Source organism: Lathyrus oleraceus, chromosome 3, assembly GCF_024323335.1.
Source record: "Lathyrus oleraceus cultivar Zhongwan6 chromosome 3, CAAS_Psat_ZW6_1.0, whole genome shotgun sequence".
NCBI classification, from domain to species: Eukaryota; Viridiplantae; Streptophyta; class Magnoliopsida; order Fabales; family Fabaceae; genus Lathyrus; species Lathyrus oleraceus.
Window position 1 is genome coordinate 348,189,936 of NC_066581.1, and position 22,075 is coordinate 348,212,010.

Below are 22,075 nucleotides of genomic sequence, written 5' to 3' on the forward strand. Positions count from 1 at the left end.
GAATGTTGATTTGGAGTTGCTTGAAGATGTCCATGAACCGTGCATAATGCCTAGCATTGTCCTTCCTTGATGGAGCATGTGGATAGGGTAGATGTTGAGTTGGAATGACGCTCACCCCTTTCTCAGATTTCTTCTTCTTCTTTGATTCAGCATCTTTTTTTCCTTCCAGATCAATCTGCTGCTCAGTTGGCAAAACCTGCTGTTTTCGCGGCGCGAAGGTGGTTCGCGGCGCGAACTGAGCATTTCCAGTAGCATTTTCCCTTTCACCAACTATGTCTTTTTCTTCCAGCATCCCATCAGTGATGTTCTCTTCTACAATCTCTTCACCTTTTTCACTTACCAACTCTTTACCACTCCTTGTGACAAATGCTTTGCAATGCTCCTTTGGATTCGGTTGAGTGTTAGCAGAGAAAGAAGGCCCTGCATTTTGTTCCGACAGTTGCTTCGCGAGTTGGCCTACTTGATTTTCTAGATTTTTAATTGCTGCTTCGTTACTCTTCTGATTTGCCATGGAAGCTTGCATGAATTGTTGAAGAGTGTCTTCTAGCTTGGAATTTCCTCCTTGCGACTGCTGTCCTTGAGAGTTTGGATGTTGGTAAGGACTTTGCTGCTGAAAATTTTGATTGTTGAACCTTGACGGTTGATAGCCTTGATTGTTTCTTGGTTGGTAGCCTTGATTGTTAGGCTGTTGTCTTTGATAGCCCAGATTTTGATTGTTCACATAACTCACTTCTTCTTGGGGTGGAGGACAAAAACCAGTAGGGTGATCCCCTTGACATAATTCGCAACATGCTACTTGATGTTGAACTTGAAACCCTTGAATCTCTTTTATTTGCTGTGGAAGCTTGGCCATTTGTTGAGTGAGAAGCTCCACTTATTGAGAGAGTAGCTTGTTTTGAGCAAGGATGGCATCATTGGTATTTAACTCAAGAACTCCCGGCTTACGTTGTGAAGGGCTACGATCATGTTGACCTTGATGATCATTGAGGGTCATCCGTTCAATAATGACTTTAGCTTCTTCCGCAGTTTTTGACATAAGCGAGCCACCCGCGGTGGCGTCCAGAAGTGTCTTGTGAGTTGATTGGAGTCCATTTAGAAAAATATGGATTTGAGTGAGCTCATCAAAACCATGTCCCTTACATTTTCTCAACATTGATTTGAATCTTTCCCAAGCTTCATTTAGAGACTCGTTGCCTCCTTGAGTGAATACCGCAATAGCCGTTTTGGCTTCCATGAATCGGGATTGAGGGAAGTATCTTTCTAAGAACTTTTCTTCTAACAAATTCCAATCCGTCATTACTCTTGCCGCTTGATCAAGGTACCACTCTTTTGCTTTCCCCACTAAGGAGTGTGGGAACATCCTTTTGAATAGTGCCTCTTCACCCGTTTCATCAATTCCCGTAGAACCCGCAATCTCATAAAATTTGATGAGATGGGTATACGGATCTTCATGATCCATTCCGGTGAATGGATTTGCGTAGAGAAGTTGGAGGATTCCGGTCTTCATCTCCGTATTTCTTCCTCCACGGGCAAATTGAGCATTTCTTCTTGGACTATTAGCAGACATTTCGGTACGATTGTCATCTGCCATGTTTCCGTCACAAGCCTCTACAACCACTTCTTCGATTGGAACAAGTGCGGAAGTAGATGCTTCTTCTCTCCGGTTCCTCTCTTCGGCTAGTTTCCTTCTTCTTCGTGTTTTGCTATTGAGCCTCCGAAGTGTTCTTTCAATTTCAGGATCGAATTGAAGTTGCTCCTCGTTTGCTTTTCCTCGCATGCACTAGAATCTACAAAACTAACAAACCAAGTGAAACACAAGAGGGATAGTAATAATTGTAACACAACTTAAAACACAGAATTATTGCAATGCTTGTAATATTGACACCAATCCCCGGCAACGGCGCCAATATGTTGAAAAGTATATCTTCGGCAAATATTTTATATCGTATCCACAGAGATTGGTTGATATTACCGCCGTTCTATAATCCAAATGTTATAAGTTTAGAAAGTAACAAGGTTGTTTTGTTTGGAAAATTATCTTGTGAGTAAATGTCACTAAAAATAGTAGAATGGTTTTAGTCAAATATAAAAGCTTGGCAAGATTGGAGTTCACTATTTCAAATGCTTATGATTCCTTATGATAAATAAATAGATTCAAGATTATTGATGATGTTCAAGTATCCTCTCAAAGTCATTTATGTCTAAATGATATTGTGATAATCACTATATTGATCCTTAGACGATCTCTCCACCTAACTATCAATATAGCAATCTTTAATGTTTAATACCAAAGAAGAGTAATGAGTAAATCTATCTCTACAACTTATTCACTACTTGAAAATCTGTTTTATGTCAAGACTCAAATAATCTCTCTCGACAACTACTCAAATCTGGTTTTCAACTTAGGGCAAAAACAGTATTCAATACATCAACAATCTTTATCATACATATAAATCAAATGGAATACATAAACATATGAGAATAGCTACTACCTCCAATCTTGACAAAGGGGAGTTTAGCTCCTCATCATCATTGTTCAAAGCAGAAAGTTAAAGAAGAAAAACTCTGTTTTTCTCTCTTCAAAAAGCTCTCAATATCAATGTGTGTATGATAATAGTGTATCCCTAGAATAATGTATTTTTCTAACAAAACAGGTTGACATTTCCCTAATTGGTCATTATCATCTAAAGCAGGAAAGCAATTCCCAGGCAGACATCAAAATGGCAATAAACTTTTTCTGCAAGACAGCACTTTTGACCCTCAGTCAGCTTGCTGGATTCGCAGCCTTCGCGGCGCGAAGGTAGTTCGCGGCGCGAACTATTGCTTCTCCAGCTTCCTTGTTTGGCAAGCTTCCTCCAAAGTGTGGTGTTGCAATCCAAAGCCTTCTTAACCAAAAATTCTACAAAACTAACAAATATGTGAAATAACTATTCAAAACAAAATAAATTAAACCTAATTGCATTTATACAAAATAGTGAGAATAAAAGTGTGTAATTACATCAAAACTTGGTAAAAGGGACCAATAAAATGATATAAAAAGTAGTACTAATTGGTCCCTAACAGTTATGCATGTGGGTGCATGTGGATGTCTTTTACATATAAACATTTCTTATGCACAAGGAGTATTACATGTGCATGTTCAACGGCGGATCTATTAAAAAGCTGGTGGGGGAAATGGCACCCCCTACATTTTCATATAGATATTAACTAAGGCGCTTAATAATTGAAAAGTTTATATCTGGTGCAATGGTAATTGAAGCTAGCGGAAATATACCCGAATGCATCGCATGTTCAAACATACAACAAAGTCGCCATCAAACTTTATTTATTCCCGAAGGAAAGGTAAAACATCAATAAAACCCGGGGAAAGAGAAACTGGGTAAGGAAGTCGGTTATGCAAAGGGAGGTATTAGCACCCCTCACATCTGTTGTACTCAATGAGAACCGTTTTGATTATTCCTTGCTCAAATGGGTGTTATATCTAAAGGTTACTCACAAAATATAAAGGGGAAAAAAGAATAGAACAAATAGAGTGCTCAAAGAGGATTAGGGTCCTCATGCCTACGTATCCTTATAGTGCAATAAGGAATTCAGAGCTCCGTAGTTCATAGAACTAATGGTAGGAGGTGAAAAGAAGAGTGATAACAAATATGGTATGAACCAAAGGACTATGTTGTTTAAACTCCAAAAAGGGATGAAATCTGAACCTAAGAGTAAAACAGGCATTAACCAATGTGTGGGTAAAACTGACATTTTATTTGCATCATTCTCTTTTGATTTTGCTTGAAAAACAGTTTGATACTATTAAATAAAATATGAGTGAACATGAATGGATTTAATCAAAACATGCATGTTTTTTTCATTGTTGTTATCATCTGAAAACCAAACAAGTTTTACAAATGAACAACACACAACAAAAAAGAAAAGATTACAAATGATACATGATTGAACAATATGATATTGCTGACATGACCAGTCTTGATACTCATCCATGGAGGTAACCAATTCTGAGCATTTTTCTATTCCATATCTACCATAATCTTTGATCTATTTGCTCTTGTAAACTACTGGTGTCGAAGAGTCGTCATCTTTCTGGTTGAGGAAAGGACAAGGTGAGCTCTTTCTGGTTGACGGGCATGAGATGCAAATGAATGAATGTGCATGTTAGGGATATAATACAAATAATTATGCAACATCCATAGATTCAAAACATCAGTGGTATCATAACTCAGGTTTAAAATTCTGGCATATATACAACAATGCAAAAAATGATATGCAATAATGTATGTTAACAGCACAAAATAATCCGGGTAATCTGCATATACTGCCTGATGTAGGATCAAAGGTCAGACATGTCCATGAGAATAAAGGTATGTAGAGTCTATGGTTTCCTGCAGAAAAACCCATATCCAGGTTCTAGTCTTCAAAAGGTAGTTCCTAGAAGGTTCCCAGAGTCATCGATCCAAATGAAAATACCCTGCCGTAGCGAGCTATCATAGGACAAAAGTACTTCCAAGTGAATCTAGTCTGGGCGTGGTTCTCGTGAAAACCCAACACGCGAAACGCAGGTGAACACGACTATCCATGAGTCTATCCTGTTTATGTACTCAGGTCGGGTATAGAGCTTCTCTCACGTAGCATAACCCAACCCAACAGAGAGTATAATAGTAATATCTAGCATATAATGAATATATTTTAAGCAAGTAAAGAAATGAAATAAATGATAAAGCAAGTAGTCAGTAGAGATAAACACCCAAGCGAATGAAAAAACAAACAAATCTAGTCTCGACTCCTTTTAGAGACTAGGGATTATCCCAAGCAGCAAAATGTCTTCAGCAGAGTCGTCAGCTGAAGTTAACGGAAATATACCTGAATGAATCGCACGCTTGAACATACAACAGAGTCGCCATCAAACTTTCTTTATTCCCAAAGGAAAGGGAAAACATCGATAAAACCTAGGGAAAGAGATAACTGGGTAAGGAAATCGGTTATGCAAGGGGAACATATTAGCACCCCTTAAATCCGTTGTACTCAACGGGAACCGTTTTGATTGTTCTATTCTTGAAGGATATCATGTTTCAGTTGATTATATCAAGATTTCCTCCGCCTCCTCCTCCTCCTTAAAACCCTTAGTTTTCCTTTTAGTTTCTTGAAAATTTCTTTTTGTTTCTTATCAATTGTACCTTGCACTGCCTTTTGGAAATTTTCAATGAAAAATGTTTGTTTCTCTTTATTTATTTTTTGTCTTATGTCTTTTTGATTGATGACAAAGGGGGAGAAAACATAACGTTCTAAAGGGGAATAATTAGTGTTTATTTTGATATCTAATTTCCTTAATTAAAAAACCTAAACATTGATTAATGTCTTCTGCTAACAACTACTTCGAAAAAGAGTTTGTTAAGGTTTTTGCATGGTTATTTTTCAAGAATCAGAATGGTTCAGAATATGTTCTTTCTGAAAATCATGGATTTGGAATACAACTAAGAGATATTTTCTTCTATAGTAATCAAACTTGAAAAGTCAAGGTTCCAATAAGAAAATCTGCTCGTTTAAAGAAGGTAACCAGCTCTAAAGTTTCGTCACAAAGAACTCAACAAATATTATGAAGTAAAGATTCTAAAGAAATTATTCTGAAGTGAAGCCTATCAGAATGATGATGTTATCAAACCAGTGCTTTGGACAACATCAATAAACTTTTGAAGATAAACCAGATTCTGACAGAAAATTCACTCTGGTATTTCAAAAAAGTTAATCAGGAAAGTGTTCTTTCATTCTGATTTTATCTTTATGGGATTATACATATCAGGGGGATCTTTGTGCTTTTGTAAGATGTATTTTTCTATGATTACCCTGTACAAAACTGTTCATCAAAATACATATTTTGTCATCGTCAAAAAAGGGGAGATTGTTAGAAAAAGATTTGGTTTTGTATCTATACCTTGAGTTTTGATGATAACAATAGTGTATTTATGTGAAAATAATTTTGGTACCCTAATGGTTTGTTATTGTGTAGCTTTAACAACCAGTTCTAATTCTGAATATATAATGTGCAACCTCATCAGTTTCTGAACTATGTGTTCTAATTCTGCTTCTGCGCTAACCATTAGAAATTTTGAAAGACGTCGATATTGCTGTTGCAATGTTCTTTCTACTTCTGAGTTGTTTCACTCATTAGAAGCTTCTGAGGAAACAATATGTTGTTGATGCAATATTCTCTCAGTTCGTGCTTCTGAATCTAGCTCAGATCACCAAACTTCTGAAGAATGGCAAGCTTCTGAGGTTGTGTTATGTAGCTGAAGACTATGAAGATATCAAGCTAGCCGATTGAAGCTATCAAGGTTCTGACTGAGGATTATGAAGATACTGAAGATCTCAAGCCAGACTATTTATGCTATCAAGGTTCTGACTAAAGATTCTGAAGTTTCTGAATCCATCTCTATGTTTCTTCATTTCATACTTCATCAACTTTCATCAGAAGCCAGTGAATTTGAAGATAAGGTCAAAATGGAAACGTGATCAAATAGTACATGGTACAAAACGAACATCCTTTCCACTACCTAATTTCATGGGCAATGACAGTACTATGCATCACACATATCACTGATTTTATGGGCAAAAGGATAATACATAATATCATTCTTTTCCCATCCAACAATGGATAGACGCTCAAATGAGCTTTTTCCATTTAACCCTCCAACGGTTTTATGCTTATTCTATATAAGTATGACTTGGAGACTTGAAGAAAAAACATTGGTTACACAAATATTTTGACAAGTTATTTTCTTTGTGAAAAGCTATCATTCTTTTGTATACGGTTTTTCTTTAAGCGTTTGTTATTCATTTGTGTAAAATCTGCTTGTGTAGAAGCATTTTGTAACATACAAAATATTATTCCAACTATTTGTTTGATTCCTTAAGGAGGTTATCCTTGAGAAGATAAAGAAGGTTGTTCTTTGTGAGTCCTTAAGGAGACTAAGGTTTAGTTGGATCCTTGAGAAGACAAAGAAGATTTTTATTTGTGTTTGTCGTAATCTGTTGATTATAATGGATTAAGTCCTTGTGTATAAGGCAAAATCACCTTGGCGGGTGGACTGGATTAGGTTTGAGTTTCAAGCGAACCAGGATAAAATCACTAGTGTTTTTATCTCTTTGTTATTAACTTATTAGTGGTGTTCTTGTTTTGGAAAAAGTCTTTGCTTATAAAACCCAATTCAAACCCCCCCCCCCCTTTCTTATGTTTTCACACCTTCAGTTCAATGCAAACAACACCTACGTTTAGGGGCTTTCTATCCAAAAATCCAAATCCACTCTTCAATAGAATTAGTACAAAGTGTCTTAGATGAATAACCATTTGTTCAATACCCATCTTCTTAATTCTACCGGTGTATTTCTATTTAGAGCCCCCCAAAAGATGAGAATATCTTTCACTTTCTCTCAATCACTAACCCTAATGATCACTACAAGAATATTGAATATTGTATTACAACTTAACTAACAAACCAAACTCTATGCCTTTAGATATAAATGTAGGCGCTAGAGTGGCGCACAAACAACAACACAAACAAAAGACTCAAAAATAAAAATCCTAACACATGAATCTTCAATACTTGTACACTTCAAACGTTAGGTTTGAGTTTCCTTAAATATCAATGCAATCTTCCAGGATTTTCTCCAATGGAGATGATATTTGATCACATCTAGATTTGTAGAGGATTATGTTTTTATTTATTTTTCAAAAACCTCCAAAAAGATTTGATTTGTTTGAATTCAAATTTAAATCTCTAACTGATTTGATTTAATCCTTTTAATCTTCCAAAAAAAACTAATTAATGCATTGCTAAAAGATAGAAACAAATATGATTGAAAGCCAAAAAGAAATTAAGCTCAGAACAACATCCATCATGGCTTACTGAAAAGATCCATATGTTGCACACATGCTAGAATATTTGATCCTACATGTGTCATTTCTTCACCAAAATAGCATGTACACTCAATGTTGTTTTACATAATGCATCCAATCCAAAAGAAACAATATTATTCTTTGTTGCAAATGAATGATATAAAACAAAATATGTTCTTTATAGAATACAAACAGACAAATATGCAACTGTAAAGAATTCATCGTGTATTTGAGAATTGTTAAAGTTCATTGGATAAATTTAAAACTCAATGACAAATTTACAAGAGGAATCATTATTTTCCCATGCTTGATAATCAATACAATAATATTAGTAGCAGATGCTTCCAACAGATCATGAAACAAAAATGGTGCAAAATCACCCCATAAGGTACATTTCAAGTTAACACCACTGCATGAAATTAATGATCTAAATTATCTCAATTTCAACATGAGTTAATTGTAGAATGATAAAACACATATAAGAATACATGACCTAGTGTTAAGCATAACAAAAGATGCACATCATTTGTTTGAACTCGATTGTTGTTGGCAATACGTCATGTGTTTGAAAGCTACAATGACATATGTTTTGGAATATATAGACATAGTTATATTGATATAAATGGAAAATACAAACGACAATACAAATCTGATATAAATTGATTTGACACACCATATAATACATCAGGAGCATATTTTGCATAATTAATATCTGCAAAGTATTTGAAATTGAATTTGTACACGAGGATGTCAAGACATTCTTTCGGACTAACAATTGTTCAAGAGTTGAAAACCAGCTTAAAACGAAGAGTACATAACTTGTATTGTAAATCATTTGGTAGTACCCTAAAGTTCTTCATCAAATAAGTCCCACTTTTGATCAACTTGAGCTTAAGTGATGCAACCATATCAGTAGGCATAAATACTTGTATTTGATGTCCCTAAAATTAAAAGAAAATACATTAACATACTATATTTGTATAGGGGATAACATTTTTATAATGTATTTAGTTGTACCTCTCTGTCCAACAGAAGCATCTCCAAATATTTTTCCTTCACTTTACTATAAACAGACTAGATATCTTCAATCCTAACGTGAAGCTTCCACATTTCCTTCATGTAAGTAACATTCTTTATTAGGTCAACTGGTCTGACCATTCTACATTAATAAGAAACAAACATTCAGATATTCAGACAAAAACAACATTCAGATTCAAATGCAGGGAATGCATTTGAAAAAAAACATAACAATGATAAATAAGTATAAATTGGAGATACTATGTTGAAGAAATATAACATTCAGATTTGGATATAAATGAACACTTATGATGGGTTTAGGTTGTTTAATACTATAAGCTAAAGAAAAAATGAACAACATATATATAACATAATACCAAAAACTGCAAGACTATACTTCTACTGGGATGAACAGAAATGTCAGATAAAATAAACTGTAAAAAAGAAAGAACATATACATTAGTAAAAATGTGAGTTTTGAAAATGGAAGAAAAAAAATACTAATCACAGAGAAAATAAACTGCAAAAAAGAAAGAACACATACATTAGTAAAAATGTGAGTTGTGAAAAAATGTGAGCTTTGAAAACGAAGAAAAAACAATGATACAATGTATTGGATAGGTGAAGAGTAAAGAATGGTTTAGATGAGAAGTGAGGAGAATATGATAACCACAAAAATGGTGTTGAGAGGTGAAGAGTAAGGATTGGGTTCAGATGAAAAACTGTTGATGTCTAATCCGAGATATATGCATCAATGTTGGATATTGAGATGCGGGAGGAAATTTGAAAAAGTTAGGTTGGAAGTTGTAAGGAGATAGTTGGTGAGGCGGTAAAGAGGAATGATGATGTATAGCCTTTGAATCTAAATTTGACGATTGTGATTAAAAATTGGTATTTATGAAATTAAGTTATAAAAATTGAATATGCATTTTTATTCATTTGATGAAGATCAGACAGTTAGTGATGGATTGATAGTGTGACTGTGTGGTTAAAGAGGCTGCAACAAACTAAATTCTGATGGTGAAATAGTTCAAAGTGATGATGTGGCTTCATGTGGATTAAGCAAGGGTAATTTAATCATTTCATTTTCCTTCAACTTTTCTAGATATATATGACTCTTTGCATATACATTCCTTTTTCACCAAAACTTTAATTACCGTTTATGAAAGCTTCACGAGGTGATCATCTTCAACCTTTCATTTATTCCTGATTCTAGTATTGAATGCTTACAAACCTTATTTGTTAGCATTAAATATCATAAACCAACTAAAAAAATCTCTTTTTTCAATGATAAATTAAATATTAATTTCAATCTTCGTATTAGATATTTAGTAATAGTTACTAAAATATTATTTACAATGATTTAGGACATTTGTTAGATCGCATTTTTATAAGTGAATCTTAAATCTTACGAATCCATCTTACCTTCATCTTCTCACCTTAAAGTATTCTATATTAAAAAAAAATCATATCATAACAAATAACAAAATACTCTAGATTATTATAAAAAAAATATTTGACATCTCTTGAGTTAATCATTTTAATCATCAAGCATATTATATTAATTATTTTTATTTTAGAAAACATATATATTTTAATAATTTAGTTTATGAAATAACAAACAAAAATATACTTGAAAATGATATTATAATGATAGTCTCACTTCACACATTTAACAATAAATGGTTGTTCAATCATTTAAAAAAAGAATATAACTTTATTTGGAGATATAATAATTTTTCAACTATTTTTTGGTTTATATTATATTCTAAAAAGAATCCATATAAAAATATTATACAAAGATTCTATCACATCAAGTTATCTGCCACTGTTATCATTACACGTATCAAGCATGTCAACCCCATCTTCTTCCAATTTGAACCACACAAAACAAGTGAAAAAATGAAGGAGAAAAAAAGTAGATAACTCCCACAGTGTAGAAGTGTTTGAACCATTTCCATTGCCATGGCTATATCATCAACCAAATTACCTTCATCCTTCATCTTAGGAACCCCATCACTTCATTCTACAAACCACCAAGTTCTATTCCTTCAAAATCATAACTTGAATTTATCACCATCACTTCACAAGAAAAGAGTTTCCTTCACTGTTCAAGCAGTCAAAACTCCTTCTGGTGTATGCAACTTCATATTAAGTTCTTTTATTTATTTATTTATTTATTGTTAAATTTTCATTTTTTTATTTATAGATATTGTTATTTATGAAGTTGAATTTTCAGGTTGAATTTCCGAAAGTACAGCCTCAGTTTAAACCACCGTTTCTTGGGTTTACAAAGACCGCAGAAATATGGAACTCTAGAGCTTGCATGATTGGACTCATTGGAACTTTCATTGTAGAGCTTGTAAGTGTATCTTCTATTCTTATTATTTTAATCACACTTTGCATTTTTGCAGATAATGAATTAACAAGCACTAAGCACTGTTCATTATAGTTAAGTTATTGTGTGAATGTGATGTGTTTTTGCAGATAATAAACAAGGGAATACTTGAAGTGATTGGAGTTGAGATCGGAAAAGGCCTTGATATTCCTCTTTGATTAATCATGTAACTATTGTCACATGTATTCGGTTATAATTTTTTTTTAAAGTTGTTACAAGAACATGTTTTCTCATTTCTTGTCATTTGGCTGCATCTACTTCTCTTTAACTATGTCCTTAAATGCTTTCTCATTATTTAAGGTTTATAAAACTAATGCAAAAACAAAAGTTAAGGATATCATAAATCATAAAAAAGAATTTAGGAAGTATCTACCGAGGAATTTTTTGAAAGTTGCTTGAATTTTTAGGACCTATTTTACTAAATAGTGAAAAATAAGAGATTTTATAAACTACTTACGATCCTTATGGATACGAGTTTAATTTACTACTTACCGAATTTGGTACACTTTCTTAAAATCCATTATTCACCGACATTCTTCATGTTCCTATAGTATTGTTCATCCATAAAAGGGGGGATTGTTATGGTGCTCTTTTCTTATGAATGAAGTTGGTCACATTAATTCCGCAACTCTCATCTTGCAGTCACTTAGCACCTCTAGTACTATGCTTAAGGATGTTTAAATTCTTAATTCTAAAGTTGTCAATCTTATGACATTTCAATTAGACGTGTACTCTTTGTATATCTCCTCTTCAAATATTGATTACATTATTGGTGGTGATGACTCTTGTACTTGTGTTATTGGTTTTGGGAATATTAAGCTTCAATATTATTTTAAGGATAATATCTAATGTCAAGCGGTACTCGGTGAAATTCATGATGATCTCTGTTAAACAATCTCAAATGATAATATTTATTAAATAAATTATATGAGTCCTCTCAAATGAAGTGATGAATCAAGTAAGGGATATTGGAGTTTCATAATTGTGAAAGAGAGGAAGTGCGAAAACTCGCAAGATCAATTATTTGATGATCAATGTATTATAAAGGTATAAGAGTAACTTCTATAACACACACACACACACAAAAACACGCGTGCGCACAGGCACACATGCACACACACATACACAAAAAAAAACACGTGTGAGCACAAGCATACACATACACACACGCACACACACATAAACATACACATAGGTACACAAACGCACACAGACACACACACACAGTGACATGCGCGCGCGCACACACACACACACACACGTACACAAAAACACAGGTACACAGAAACACACGCACAAACACACACACACATACGTACACAAACGCACACACGCACATGCAAACAGACACAAACATATACGCACGCACACAAAGACATACATACATACATAGACACACATGAACAAACACAGACGCACACAGACGTGCACGCACACACACAAAGACATACATACATACATACATACACAGACGCGCGCGCACATACACACACACAAATAGACAAATGCACACAGAGACACACACACATACACACACATACACATAGAGACAGACACACACGCACGCACACACGCACCCTCACACACGCCCACACCCACGCACACAGACACACGAACACAGACAGACACACAGACACACACACACATGCACACAAGCACACGTAGACACACATACACACACATGCACACGTGTACACAGAGACACACGCACAGACATAGACACGCTCACACAGAGGCGCGCATACACACACATGCACACGCAGACACACACACACACACACGCGCACACAGACACATGCACATGCACGCTCACACATAGACACGCTCACCCACACCCACACACACATCCACACACGTAAGCACAGACACAGACACACACACACACACGTAAAAATGCACACACAATTAAGTGATTAATATACTGTTCACTATCATTTAAAAGAATTTTTGAACTTGTCGATGGATTAGGGACTTAAGCCAATCAATTGAAAAAATTTGATTCATCCAATAGATTAGACTGTTAAGCCAATTGAATGGAGAGGGCTTAAACAATTAACCAAACAGTTAAGGCAAAAACTTAATGATGTATAACAACTCTCTATCAAATATTTCTATATTGGACAAGGAAATCGATTAAAAACGACTCATCCAATCGATTGTCTCATCAATTCTGCCCATTGATCATTTCCTTATTTGGTTTTTCCTTCTCCTATTTAAATGAGGGTTGTCTCTTCTTCATTTCTTGCCACTTCTAGAGTTTTACATTTCCTTTGGAATCTATATCTTTATTTCTCTCTCTAGAAGTATTTCTTTTTCACTTAAGTTATCTTTGAGCTTTTGAGTGAAATTTTACTTGTGAGAAAAAGTTTGTAAGTTGGTGTGCTATTATTTTATCCTTGAGAGTGTGATACTCTTAATAAACAGAGTTTCGTTATTAACATAAACCAGTCATAAAATCTTGGTTTTCATTTCTTGAACTTTGTCAGAAAAAGTCATGTTTTGGTTATTTAGATTAGCTTGAAAATATCTAAACGGTTCATTAACTTAGTCTTGGGTAAAAACTATATTTTGTTGAGGGTAATCCTGTAAAAATCTCAAGATCAAATTGTATCAAGGCTTGTGGGCATATCCAGTAAAATCTCAAAAGTTTATAGTCAAAATCTCAAGAAGACCTTTAGGGAACAAAACTAGGTTAACGTTCGGCCAAACCTGGATAACTCTCAGGTGCAATATGTCTAACTCTTATACTCTTTTGTTTATGCTATTTATTTTCACTGCTATTTACTCTATTCGTAAGAAACTACTAACACAATTTAAGAACAGTTGAGAAAATCATAAAAATAATCATGAATTTTAAATATCATAATTCACTCTCCTCATGTGCTTGAAGTCACTTGTTCAACCGTAGAGACTTATCATAACTTAAATAAACTATCAATGTTGATTAGTTAGATGTAAATCCAACTCCGTAATGAAGGAACAATGAACATTGGACCCTTTACTCATGCATCTCATATTGTGGTTGTTAATGAAACAAGGATTTATGATCCTTAATATGAGTTTAACCTTTCATTTATGCAGGGAGAATAGTTTCAAACCTTTTCATCATGTGTTAACCATCACATTGACGTTGTTAAGCAAAAGAAAAATATCTCGATCTCATACGTGGCTTGTATAAAAAATTCCATCCTCTATCTCATTGAAAACTTTTCTTTGATTTAGATAGGCCCATATATATATATATATATATATATATATATATATATATATATATATATATATATATATATATATATATATATATATATATATATATATATTCATTTTATCTACGTTAGAACTATTGGTTTGCATCAAGGTTTAATCCTAAGCTCAACATTTTTACCTTAATTTTTGATGTACTCATGGAACACATCCAAGAGCTAGCACTAAAATGTGTGTTTTTTGCAGATGATATAGTCCTTCTTGGAGTGTCGAATGAGGATTTAAAGGAGAGATTGGGAACTTGGAGACGAGTTTTAGAAATGTATGGTTTTCGCCTAAACAAAAGTATGACGAAGTATATGGAATGTAAGTTCAATAAAATAAGAAGTGTTTCTAACCTAAAGGTGAAAGTTGGATACCATATTATCCCTTAAGTCACACAGTTTAAATATCTTGGGTCCGTAATAAAAAATTATGGAGAAATAGAAGGGGTGTAAACCATCAAATTCAAGTTTGGTGGTTGAAATGGAGAAGGACATTAGATGTTTTGTGATACGGTAAGACCTGCGATTTTGTACGAGACATAATCTTTGGTGGTTAAGAATTAACACAAGAATAAAGAAAGTGTAACAGATATGAGGATGTTGTGGTCGATGTGTGGTAAGACTCGACAAAATAAAGTTATAAATAAAAATATTAGAGAGTGTGTCGTAGTATTGTCTATAGTGGAGAAAATGGTGAAAATAGACTTAGGTGATTTGGACATGTAGAGAAAAGACTGATATATTTTGTAGTAAGTGTGAAGTCAAGTTTCTCTATAGTGAATGTATTTTGATGAAGACAAAGCTTCAAGTGACAAAAAGGCAACGATGTTACTCAAAGATAAAGCATCATGATTCAAGAATTTAAGCTATTGCATTTCAAGAAGGTATAATGAGAATATTTACCTTCACTAAAGTCTTAGATGCTCAAGTATTCAAACAATCATTGCATAACATTTATTTGTGCATGGAAAATGTCTTAGGCTTATATTTTTCAAGTTTTAAACTAAGTAAATCGATTTACCTTTAGTGAAATCGATTTACCACTAAAGCCTATACATTTCCAAACGCAAATAATTAATTTTTCTACTGGGTAAATCTATTTACCTCTTATGGAAATTGATTTCCTACTTAAGTTTTTAAAATATTTTTAAATGTTGCCACAGGGAAATCGATTTACCCACTATGTAAGTCAATTTACCTTTGTGAATTTTTGAAAAATCAGTAGCTTTACTAACACCTCTTCATGCACCACTTCATGGAATCATTTCATTTCAACTTGACAATTGTTCATGATATTTTTCAGACCTTTACCATGATTCATTAGAGGTGTTATGCACATGTAAATACATGATTTTCAAAATTCAAAAATCACCTATTCCAATTAAAACTCTTAGAATTTTTAGAATTCACATTTCTTGTTATCAACTTTTATTCAAGATAGTTTCTGCATATTTTCACATCATTCATACCAAAAAATACCTGAGCAATCTAACGCCTTTGTGCTTGTGAATTATTGTCATTAGAAGAGAATATCAAGAACATTGATATATCACTTAGTGTGATAATTATACTACAAAATTTACACTCAAAAACTATTATTGTAATCCATATCTTATTTTTCAGAATAGTTGAAAATAAGATTGTTTGCTTTGTATTGCTTGTTTTTTTTCAGGATTGTTGGAAACAAGTGTGTGTGCAATAAAAGAAAGGATTGTTTTTTTTTCTTCTTGTGGTGATAGTTTTCAAGAGGATTGTTCTTCATAACTTGGTTAGAGTCTTGTGTGGGAAGATCTAACAATAATAAAATCTCTTACATGTGGTAAGGGGACTAGACGTACCTTTGGATTGTGAAGGGAACTAGGATACATCCTTGTGTTCTTTATTTTTCTACACTTTATCGCTTTTTAAAATCATCACCAAACTAGAAAAATAAGAACAAACTTGTCTCTAACACCAGAATTTTTAATTGGTCCTAATTCACGCCCCTCTTAGGTGCACTTTGAACTTATAATTGGTATCAGAGTAGGTTATATGTAACTTTCTCATAAAAGATCCAAATGGCTTCTGCAAACTCAAATTATGTTTTTAGAGACGGTGGAAGAAATAACAAGCCTCCACTATTTTGTGGAGAATATATAGATTTTTGAAAAATACGTATGAATGCACATCTAGAGTCTCAAGGAAACGATGTTTGGAAAGTTGTCATAGAAGGTCCTTTCGTTCCTACTACGGTTGTTAATGGTGTTGGCACTCCTAAGCCCGAAGCATCATGGAATGAAGATGATGAGAAAAAGATTCTTTATGACAAGAAAGCAATAAATCTTCTTCAAGGTGCTCTTGGAATGGATGAGTTCTTTCGCATTTCAACATATTCAACGACAAAAGAAATATGGGATACTTTGGTCGAAACACATGAAGGAACGGCGGAAGTTAAAAGATCAAGATTGAATACCTTAAGTAAAGAATATGAGTTATTCAGAATGTAGCCCGGAGAATCAATTCTCAACTTGCAAAAAAGATTTGTGCATTTGATGAATCACTTGAAAATGCTCGGTAACACTTTAACTAGTGATGAACTTTATCTTAAAGTACTCAGATCTTTAACCAGGGAATGACAACCGAAAGTGAAGGCGATATCCGAAAAGAAAAATCTATCAACAATGATGTCCGTAACATTGTTTGGGAAACTCCAAGAATATGATACGGAACTTGGTAGACTTGAAAAGCATGAGAATCTAGACAAGAAATCCAAAAGCATTGCCTTAAAAGTTGATTCCAAAGAAGTTGAAAAAGAAGACAATCTGGGGGAAGACGAGAACTTCATGCTTCTTGTAAAAAGGTTAGGTAAATATTTTGGTACTAACGAAAATCCTAACTTTGCATGAAATAAGAAATATTTTAACAAGAATGAAGCATTTACGCCTACTCAAAACATCACTTGCTATGAATATGGAAATCAAGGACATATAAAGACGGATTGTCCAAAACTCTCAAATAAAAGTAGTTTCAACAAGGATTCAAAATCTAAAATATCCTAAATTGCATGGGAAGATAATGAAGTGAGTTCATCTTCCGATTCTGAAAGAAAAGAATGTGTTAATCTTGCATTGATGGCTTCACACCATTTCAATGATGAAGAAGAAGAGGTTAGTAATGAAACATCTTCTCATAATGATACTCAAGGTGCTATTGATGAACTTCTTAACGAATGTAAAATTTTGTATAAAACGGTGTCAACACAAAAGAAACAAATCTTATCCCTTGAAGAAAATATTTACACCACGGAAAATAATTTTGAAGTTGAAAAACAAAACTTTCTTGAAAAATAAAAACAAAATCTTACATGCAAAAATTGTTACTCATTTACTTTCCAAATTGTTCAACTAAAAAAAGTTCTTGAAAGATATGAAAAAGGACATGTTGGATTGGAAAATGTTCTTATCCAACAAAAGGTATTCAAATGATAAAAGTGGTCTTGGTTATTCTAAGTTCAACAAACCAAGTACTAATAAAACCATCTTTATTTAGGCAAGTGATCAATCCAACAAGGAAAAAATGAATAAAGCACAAAAAGTTCATCAACATCCTAAGAAGAGATTTCCTAAAAAGAAATCATAGGTTCCTAGATATAGAAGTAGTTTTGTTCCTACATGCTTTTATTATGGTATAAGTGGCCATACACCTAATGCTTGCTATGTTAGAAATTTTAGTGTGTCAAGTGAACATTATATGTGGGTTAAGAAAGATATTAATTATGAAGGACCCAAGGCACGCTGGGTACCTAACAAAATCTAATTTGTTTTGTAGGTATGCTTGAAGACCACTTCAAATCTATGGTATCTCGACAGTGATTGTTCAAAGCATATGTCAGGAGATATAAGCAAACTTTCAAATCTAGTGCTTAAAGTCAAGGGATATGTCACCTATGGAGAAAAAAATAAAAGAAATATTCTTGTCAAAGGAAAAGTTGTAGTACCATATTTCACATCCATTGAAGATGTACTTTATGTTGAAGGACTAAAGCATAATCTTCTAAGCATAAGTCAACTTTGTGACAAAGGCTTCAAGATCAAGTTCACCAAAGATGAATTATTTATTGAAGATGAAGTCACCAATGAGGTAAAACTCAAATGTGAAAGAATCAATAATATTTTTATGATAGCTTTAGATGATTTGTCTTTGAAAGTAAAATGTCTCATGGTAAACAACAATGACTCATGGCTTTGGCATAAAAGGGCAGTCCATATTCATATGGAACATTTAAATAAATTATTCAAACGTGATTTTGTCATTGGTTTACCAAAGATTAAGTTTGTCAAAGATAAATTGTGTGATGCTTGTCAAAAGGGAAAACAACACAAATCAACTTTCAAGTCAAAGAATGTGGTGTCAACAACAAGACCACTTCAATTGTTGTATATGGACCTATTTGATCCATCAAGAACAAGAAGCTTCAGAGGTAATGTATATGCCATAGTTATTCTTGATGATTTTTCTAGATATTCTTTTAAAGGACTAAACTTACTTAAAATTGCTTATGTATTGAGATTCTTCATCCATAATATAGCACGTGGAGTTAATGTCCCATTTTTTAATAAATAAATATACAACAAGCTCTTGATTTGGTGGAGGATATGAACGTGACTTTAAGTTTTTGACAGATGTCACATTATAAATGGAAAAACACAGACAGTACCATTGGAACTGCACACAACTTTTATCCTTTTTTAAATAAACAATAAAATTACAAAAATTGAATTAAAAAAGACTTAAATTTATAACCTTATATATATATATATATATATATATATATATATATATATATATATATATATATATATATATATATATATATATATATATATATATATATATATATATATATATATATATATATATATATATATATATATATATATATATATATATATATATATATCTTAGAATTTGTAAGAAGAGATAGTAAAAAATGATAGATGTTATGTTGGGAAAAGTCATTAATGTTGTATTGAGATTGTAAAGGGACTTATAATTTCAGACATTTTTTTTTTGCAAAATGATTTATAATTTGAGATAGAGGGAGTAGAAGTTTACCATATGTCAAGAAAACATATAATGAAGAACATATGGTAAATGAGATTCGAACTCTTAGATTAACAATTTTTTAAAGGACTAAACTTGTGTAAAATTGCTTATATACTAAGATTCTCCATTCATAATATAATATGTGGATTTAATGTTCCATTTTTTAATAAATAAATGTATGACAAACTCATGATTTGGTGGAGGATCTGAATGGAATGTTAAGTTTTGGACCTATGTCACCTTATAAATGGAAAAAGGCACCAACGGTACCATTGGAATTGCACCTAACTTTTATCCTTTTTTTTAAAATAAAGAATTAAATTATAAAAAATGATATAAAAAATACTTTTATATATATATATATATATATATATATATATATATATATATATATATATATATATATATATATATATATATATATATATATATATATATATATATATATATATATATATAAGGTTATAAATTTAAGTCTTTTTATTTCAAATTTTGTAATATATATATATATATATATATATATATATATATATATATATATATATATATATATATATATATATATATATATATATATATATATATATATATATATATATATATATATATATATATATATATATATATATATATATATATATATATATTACAAAATTTGAAACTGCACATATATATACATACATACTTAACAGTACAATTGGAACTGCACCTAACTTTTATCCTTTTTTAAATAAACAATTGAACAATTGGAACTGCAGTTCCAATTGTACATATATATATATATATATATATATATATATATATATATATATATATATATATATATATATATATATATATATATATATATATATATATATATATATATATATATATATATATATCTTATAATTTGTAAGAAGAGATAGTAATAAAGGATAGATGTTATTGAAGCCAGCGGAAATATATCCGAATGCATCGCACGCTCTAACATACAACAGAGTCGCCATCGAACTTTATTTATTCTAGAAGTAAAGGGAAAACATCGATAAAATTCAGGGGAAAGAGATATGTTGGGTAAGAAAGTCGGTTATGCAAGGGCAAGGTATTAGCACCTCTAACATCCATTGTACTCCATGGGAACCGTGTTGATTGTTCTCGCTAGAATATGTGTTATATCTAAAGATTGCTCGCGAAAGATGGGGAATGGAAATGGAAATAGATAAAGTGCTCGGTAAGGATTAGGATCCTCATGACTACGTATCCTCATAGTGCAATGAGGAATTTAGAGCTCCGTAGTTCATAAAACTAGAGGTGGGAGATGAAAAGAAGTTATGATCAAAGTATGGTCCGAACCAAAAAATAGAGTTTTGAACTCCAACAAGGGTGAAAACATGAACCAAAGAGTAAGGTGGCTATTACCAGTACGTATGCTAGCATGACTGCCGCTATAGGTTAATACCGAAAAGACGAAGATATAAGTGTTTGGGCACAGTCTCAAACATCTCTTGGTTCACAAGGTGACGCAAGAAGGAGCACAAAGAGGTAGTGTATTTGACTCAAAGATAATTGGTATATCACATGGAGTGAATGAATGTAGAATGTGAATGCGTCGTGGAGATGAATATAATGAAGTGACCAAAGTCACAAAATTGAATGTTTGGTGATAAGTGACTGAATAAGTATTGTTTGAAATCGAAAGGTGAAAGTTTATTGGAATCCATAAGAGAAATGAAATTTGTATCATAGAGGGAAACAAGTTTAACCGATACGTGGACTAGCAGGACTGCCACTATAAGGTGATTAGCCAAAAAATAAAGGAATTAAGTGTTTGGGTATAGTCCTAAACAACTCTAGGTAGAAATGCAGACTTTATGTTTGGCGTCCTAAAAGGGTGTATATGGAATTCCAAGGAAAGGGTTTTTCGATTTCAAAGAGATAGTATGTCATCAGATGAACGTTTTATGATCGGAGGTAGGTAATGAATCATGAAGGACATGGATGGTGCCCTAAGGCGAAGGAGGAATAATTAGAAGTATGCTCGCGAATGATTCGCATTGTAACACCCCGATAATAATAAAATAATTATTTAAATTGAGTTAATAATGTAATTATTAATTTAATTGAATAATTAGAAATTTTATTATTATTATCTTGGAATAATTATTATTATTTGGAAAATATATATATGTGTTGGAATAAGGAAAAGTTCTCATTTGGAAAAGCATTTCACGTGAAAACAGAACAGAGAAGCATCGTGAGAGAAAAGGGAAAAAGGGCAGAGAAGAGGAGCTGAAGAGCAAAGGTTGGAGAACGAAAGCTTGAAGCCCAAAGATTCTGCCGGATTGTTAAGGTAAGGGGGGTTTATCGTCGATTGATGGGTATTTTGGGATAATATGTAATGGGTAGTGAGAAACCGTTGAATCGACCCTAATTGGGATTTGGAAT

General features: G+C 32.7%; 1 protein-coding gene across 1 annotated transcript; it reads left to right on the forward strand.

Annotated features, from left to right (window-relative positions):
* Positions 1–10,715: 10,715 nt before the first annotated feature.
* LOC127127598 (light-harvesting complex-like protein OHP1, chloroplastic) lies at positions 10,716–11,548 on the forward strand. Its single transcript, XM_051056848.1, has 3 exons — positions 10,716–11,053; positions 11,157–11,279; positions 11,405–11,548. Exons 1-3 carry the CDS (start codon positions 10,883–10,885, stop codon positions 11,471–11,473), a joined length of 363 nt encoding a protein of 120 aa, XP_050912805.1. The 5' UTR covers positions 10,716–10,882; the 3' UTR covers positions 11,474–11,548.
* Positions 11,549–22,075: the final 10,527 nt, after the last annotated feature.

Bases quoted from the DNA above. Each gene is read 5' to 3' on its own strand.
- LOC127127598 (XM_051056848.1), top strand. From the start codon at position 10,883: ATGGCTATATCATCAACCAAATTACCTTCATCCTTCATCTTAGGAACC. The intron at 11,054-11,156 runs GTATGCAACTTC...TTGAATTTTCAG, and splicing joins CAGTCAAAACTCCTTCTGGT to GTTGAATTTCCGAAAGTACA. The intron at 11,280-11,404 runs GTAAGTGTATCT...GTGTTTTTGCAG, and splicing joins GAACTTTCATTGTAGAGCTT to ATAATAAACAAGGGAATACT.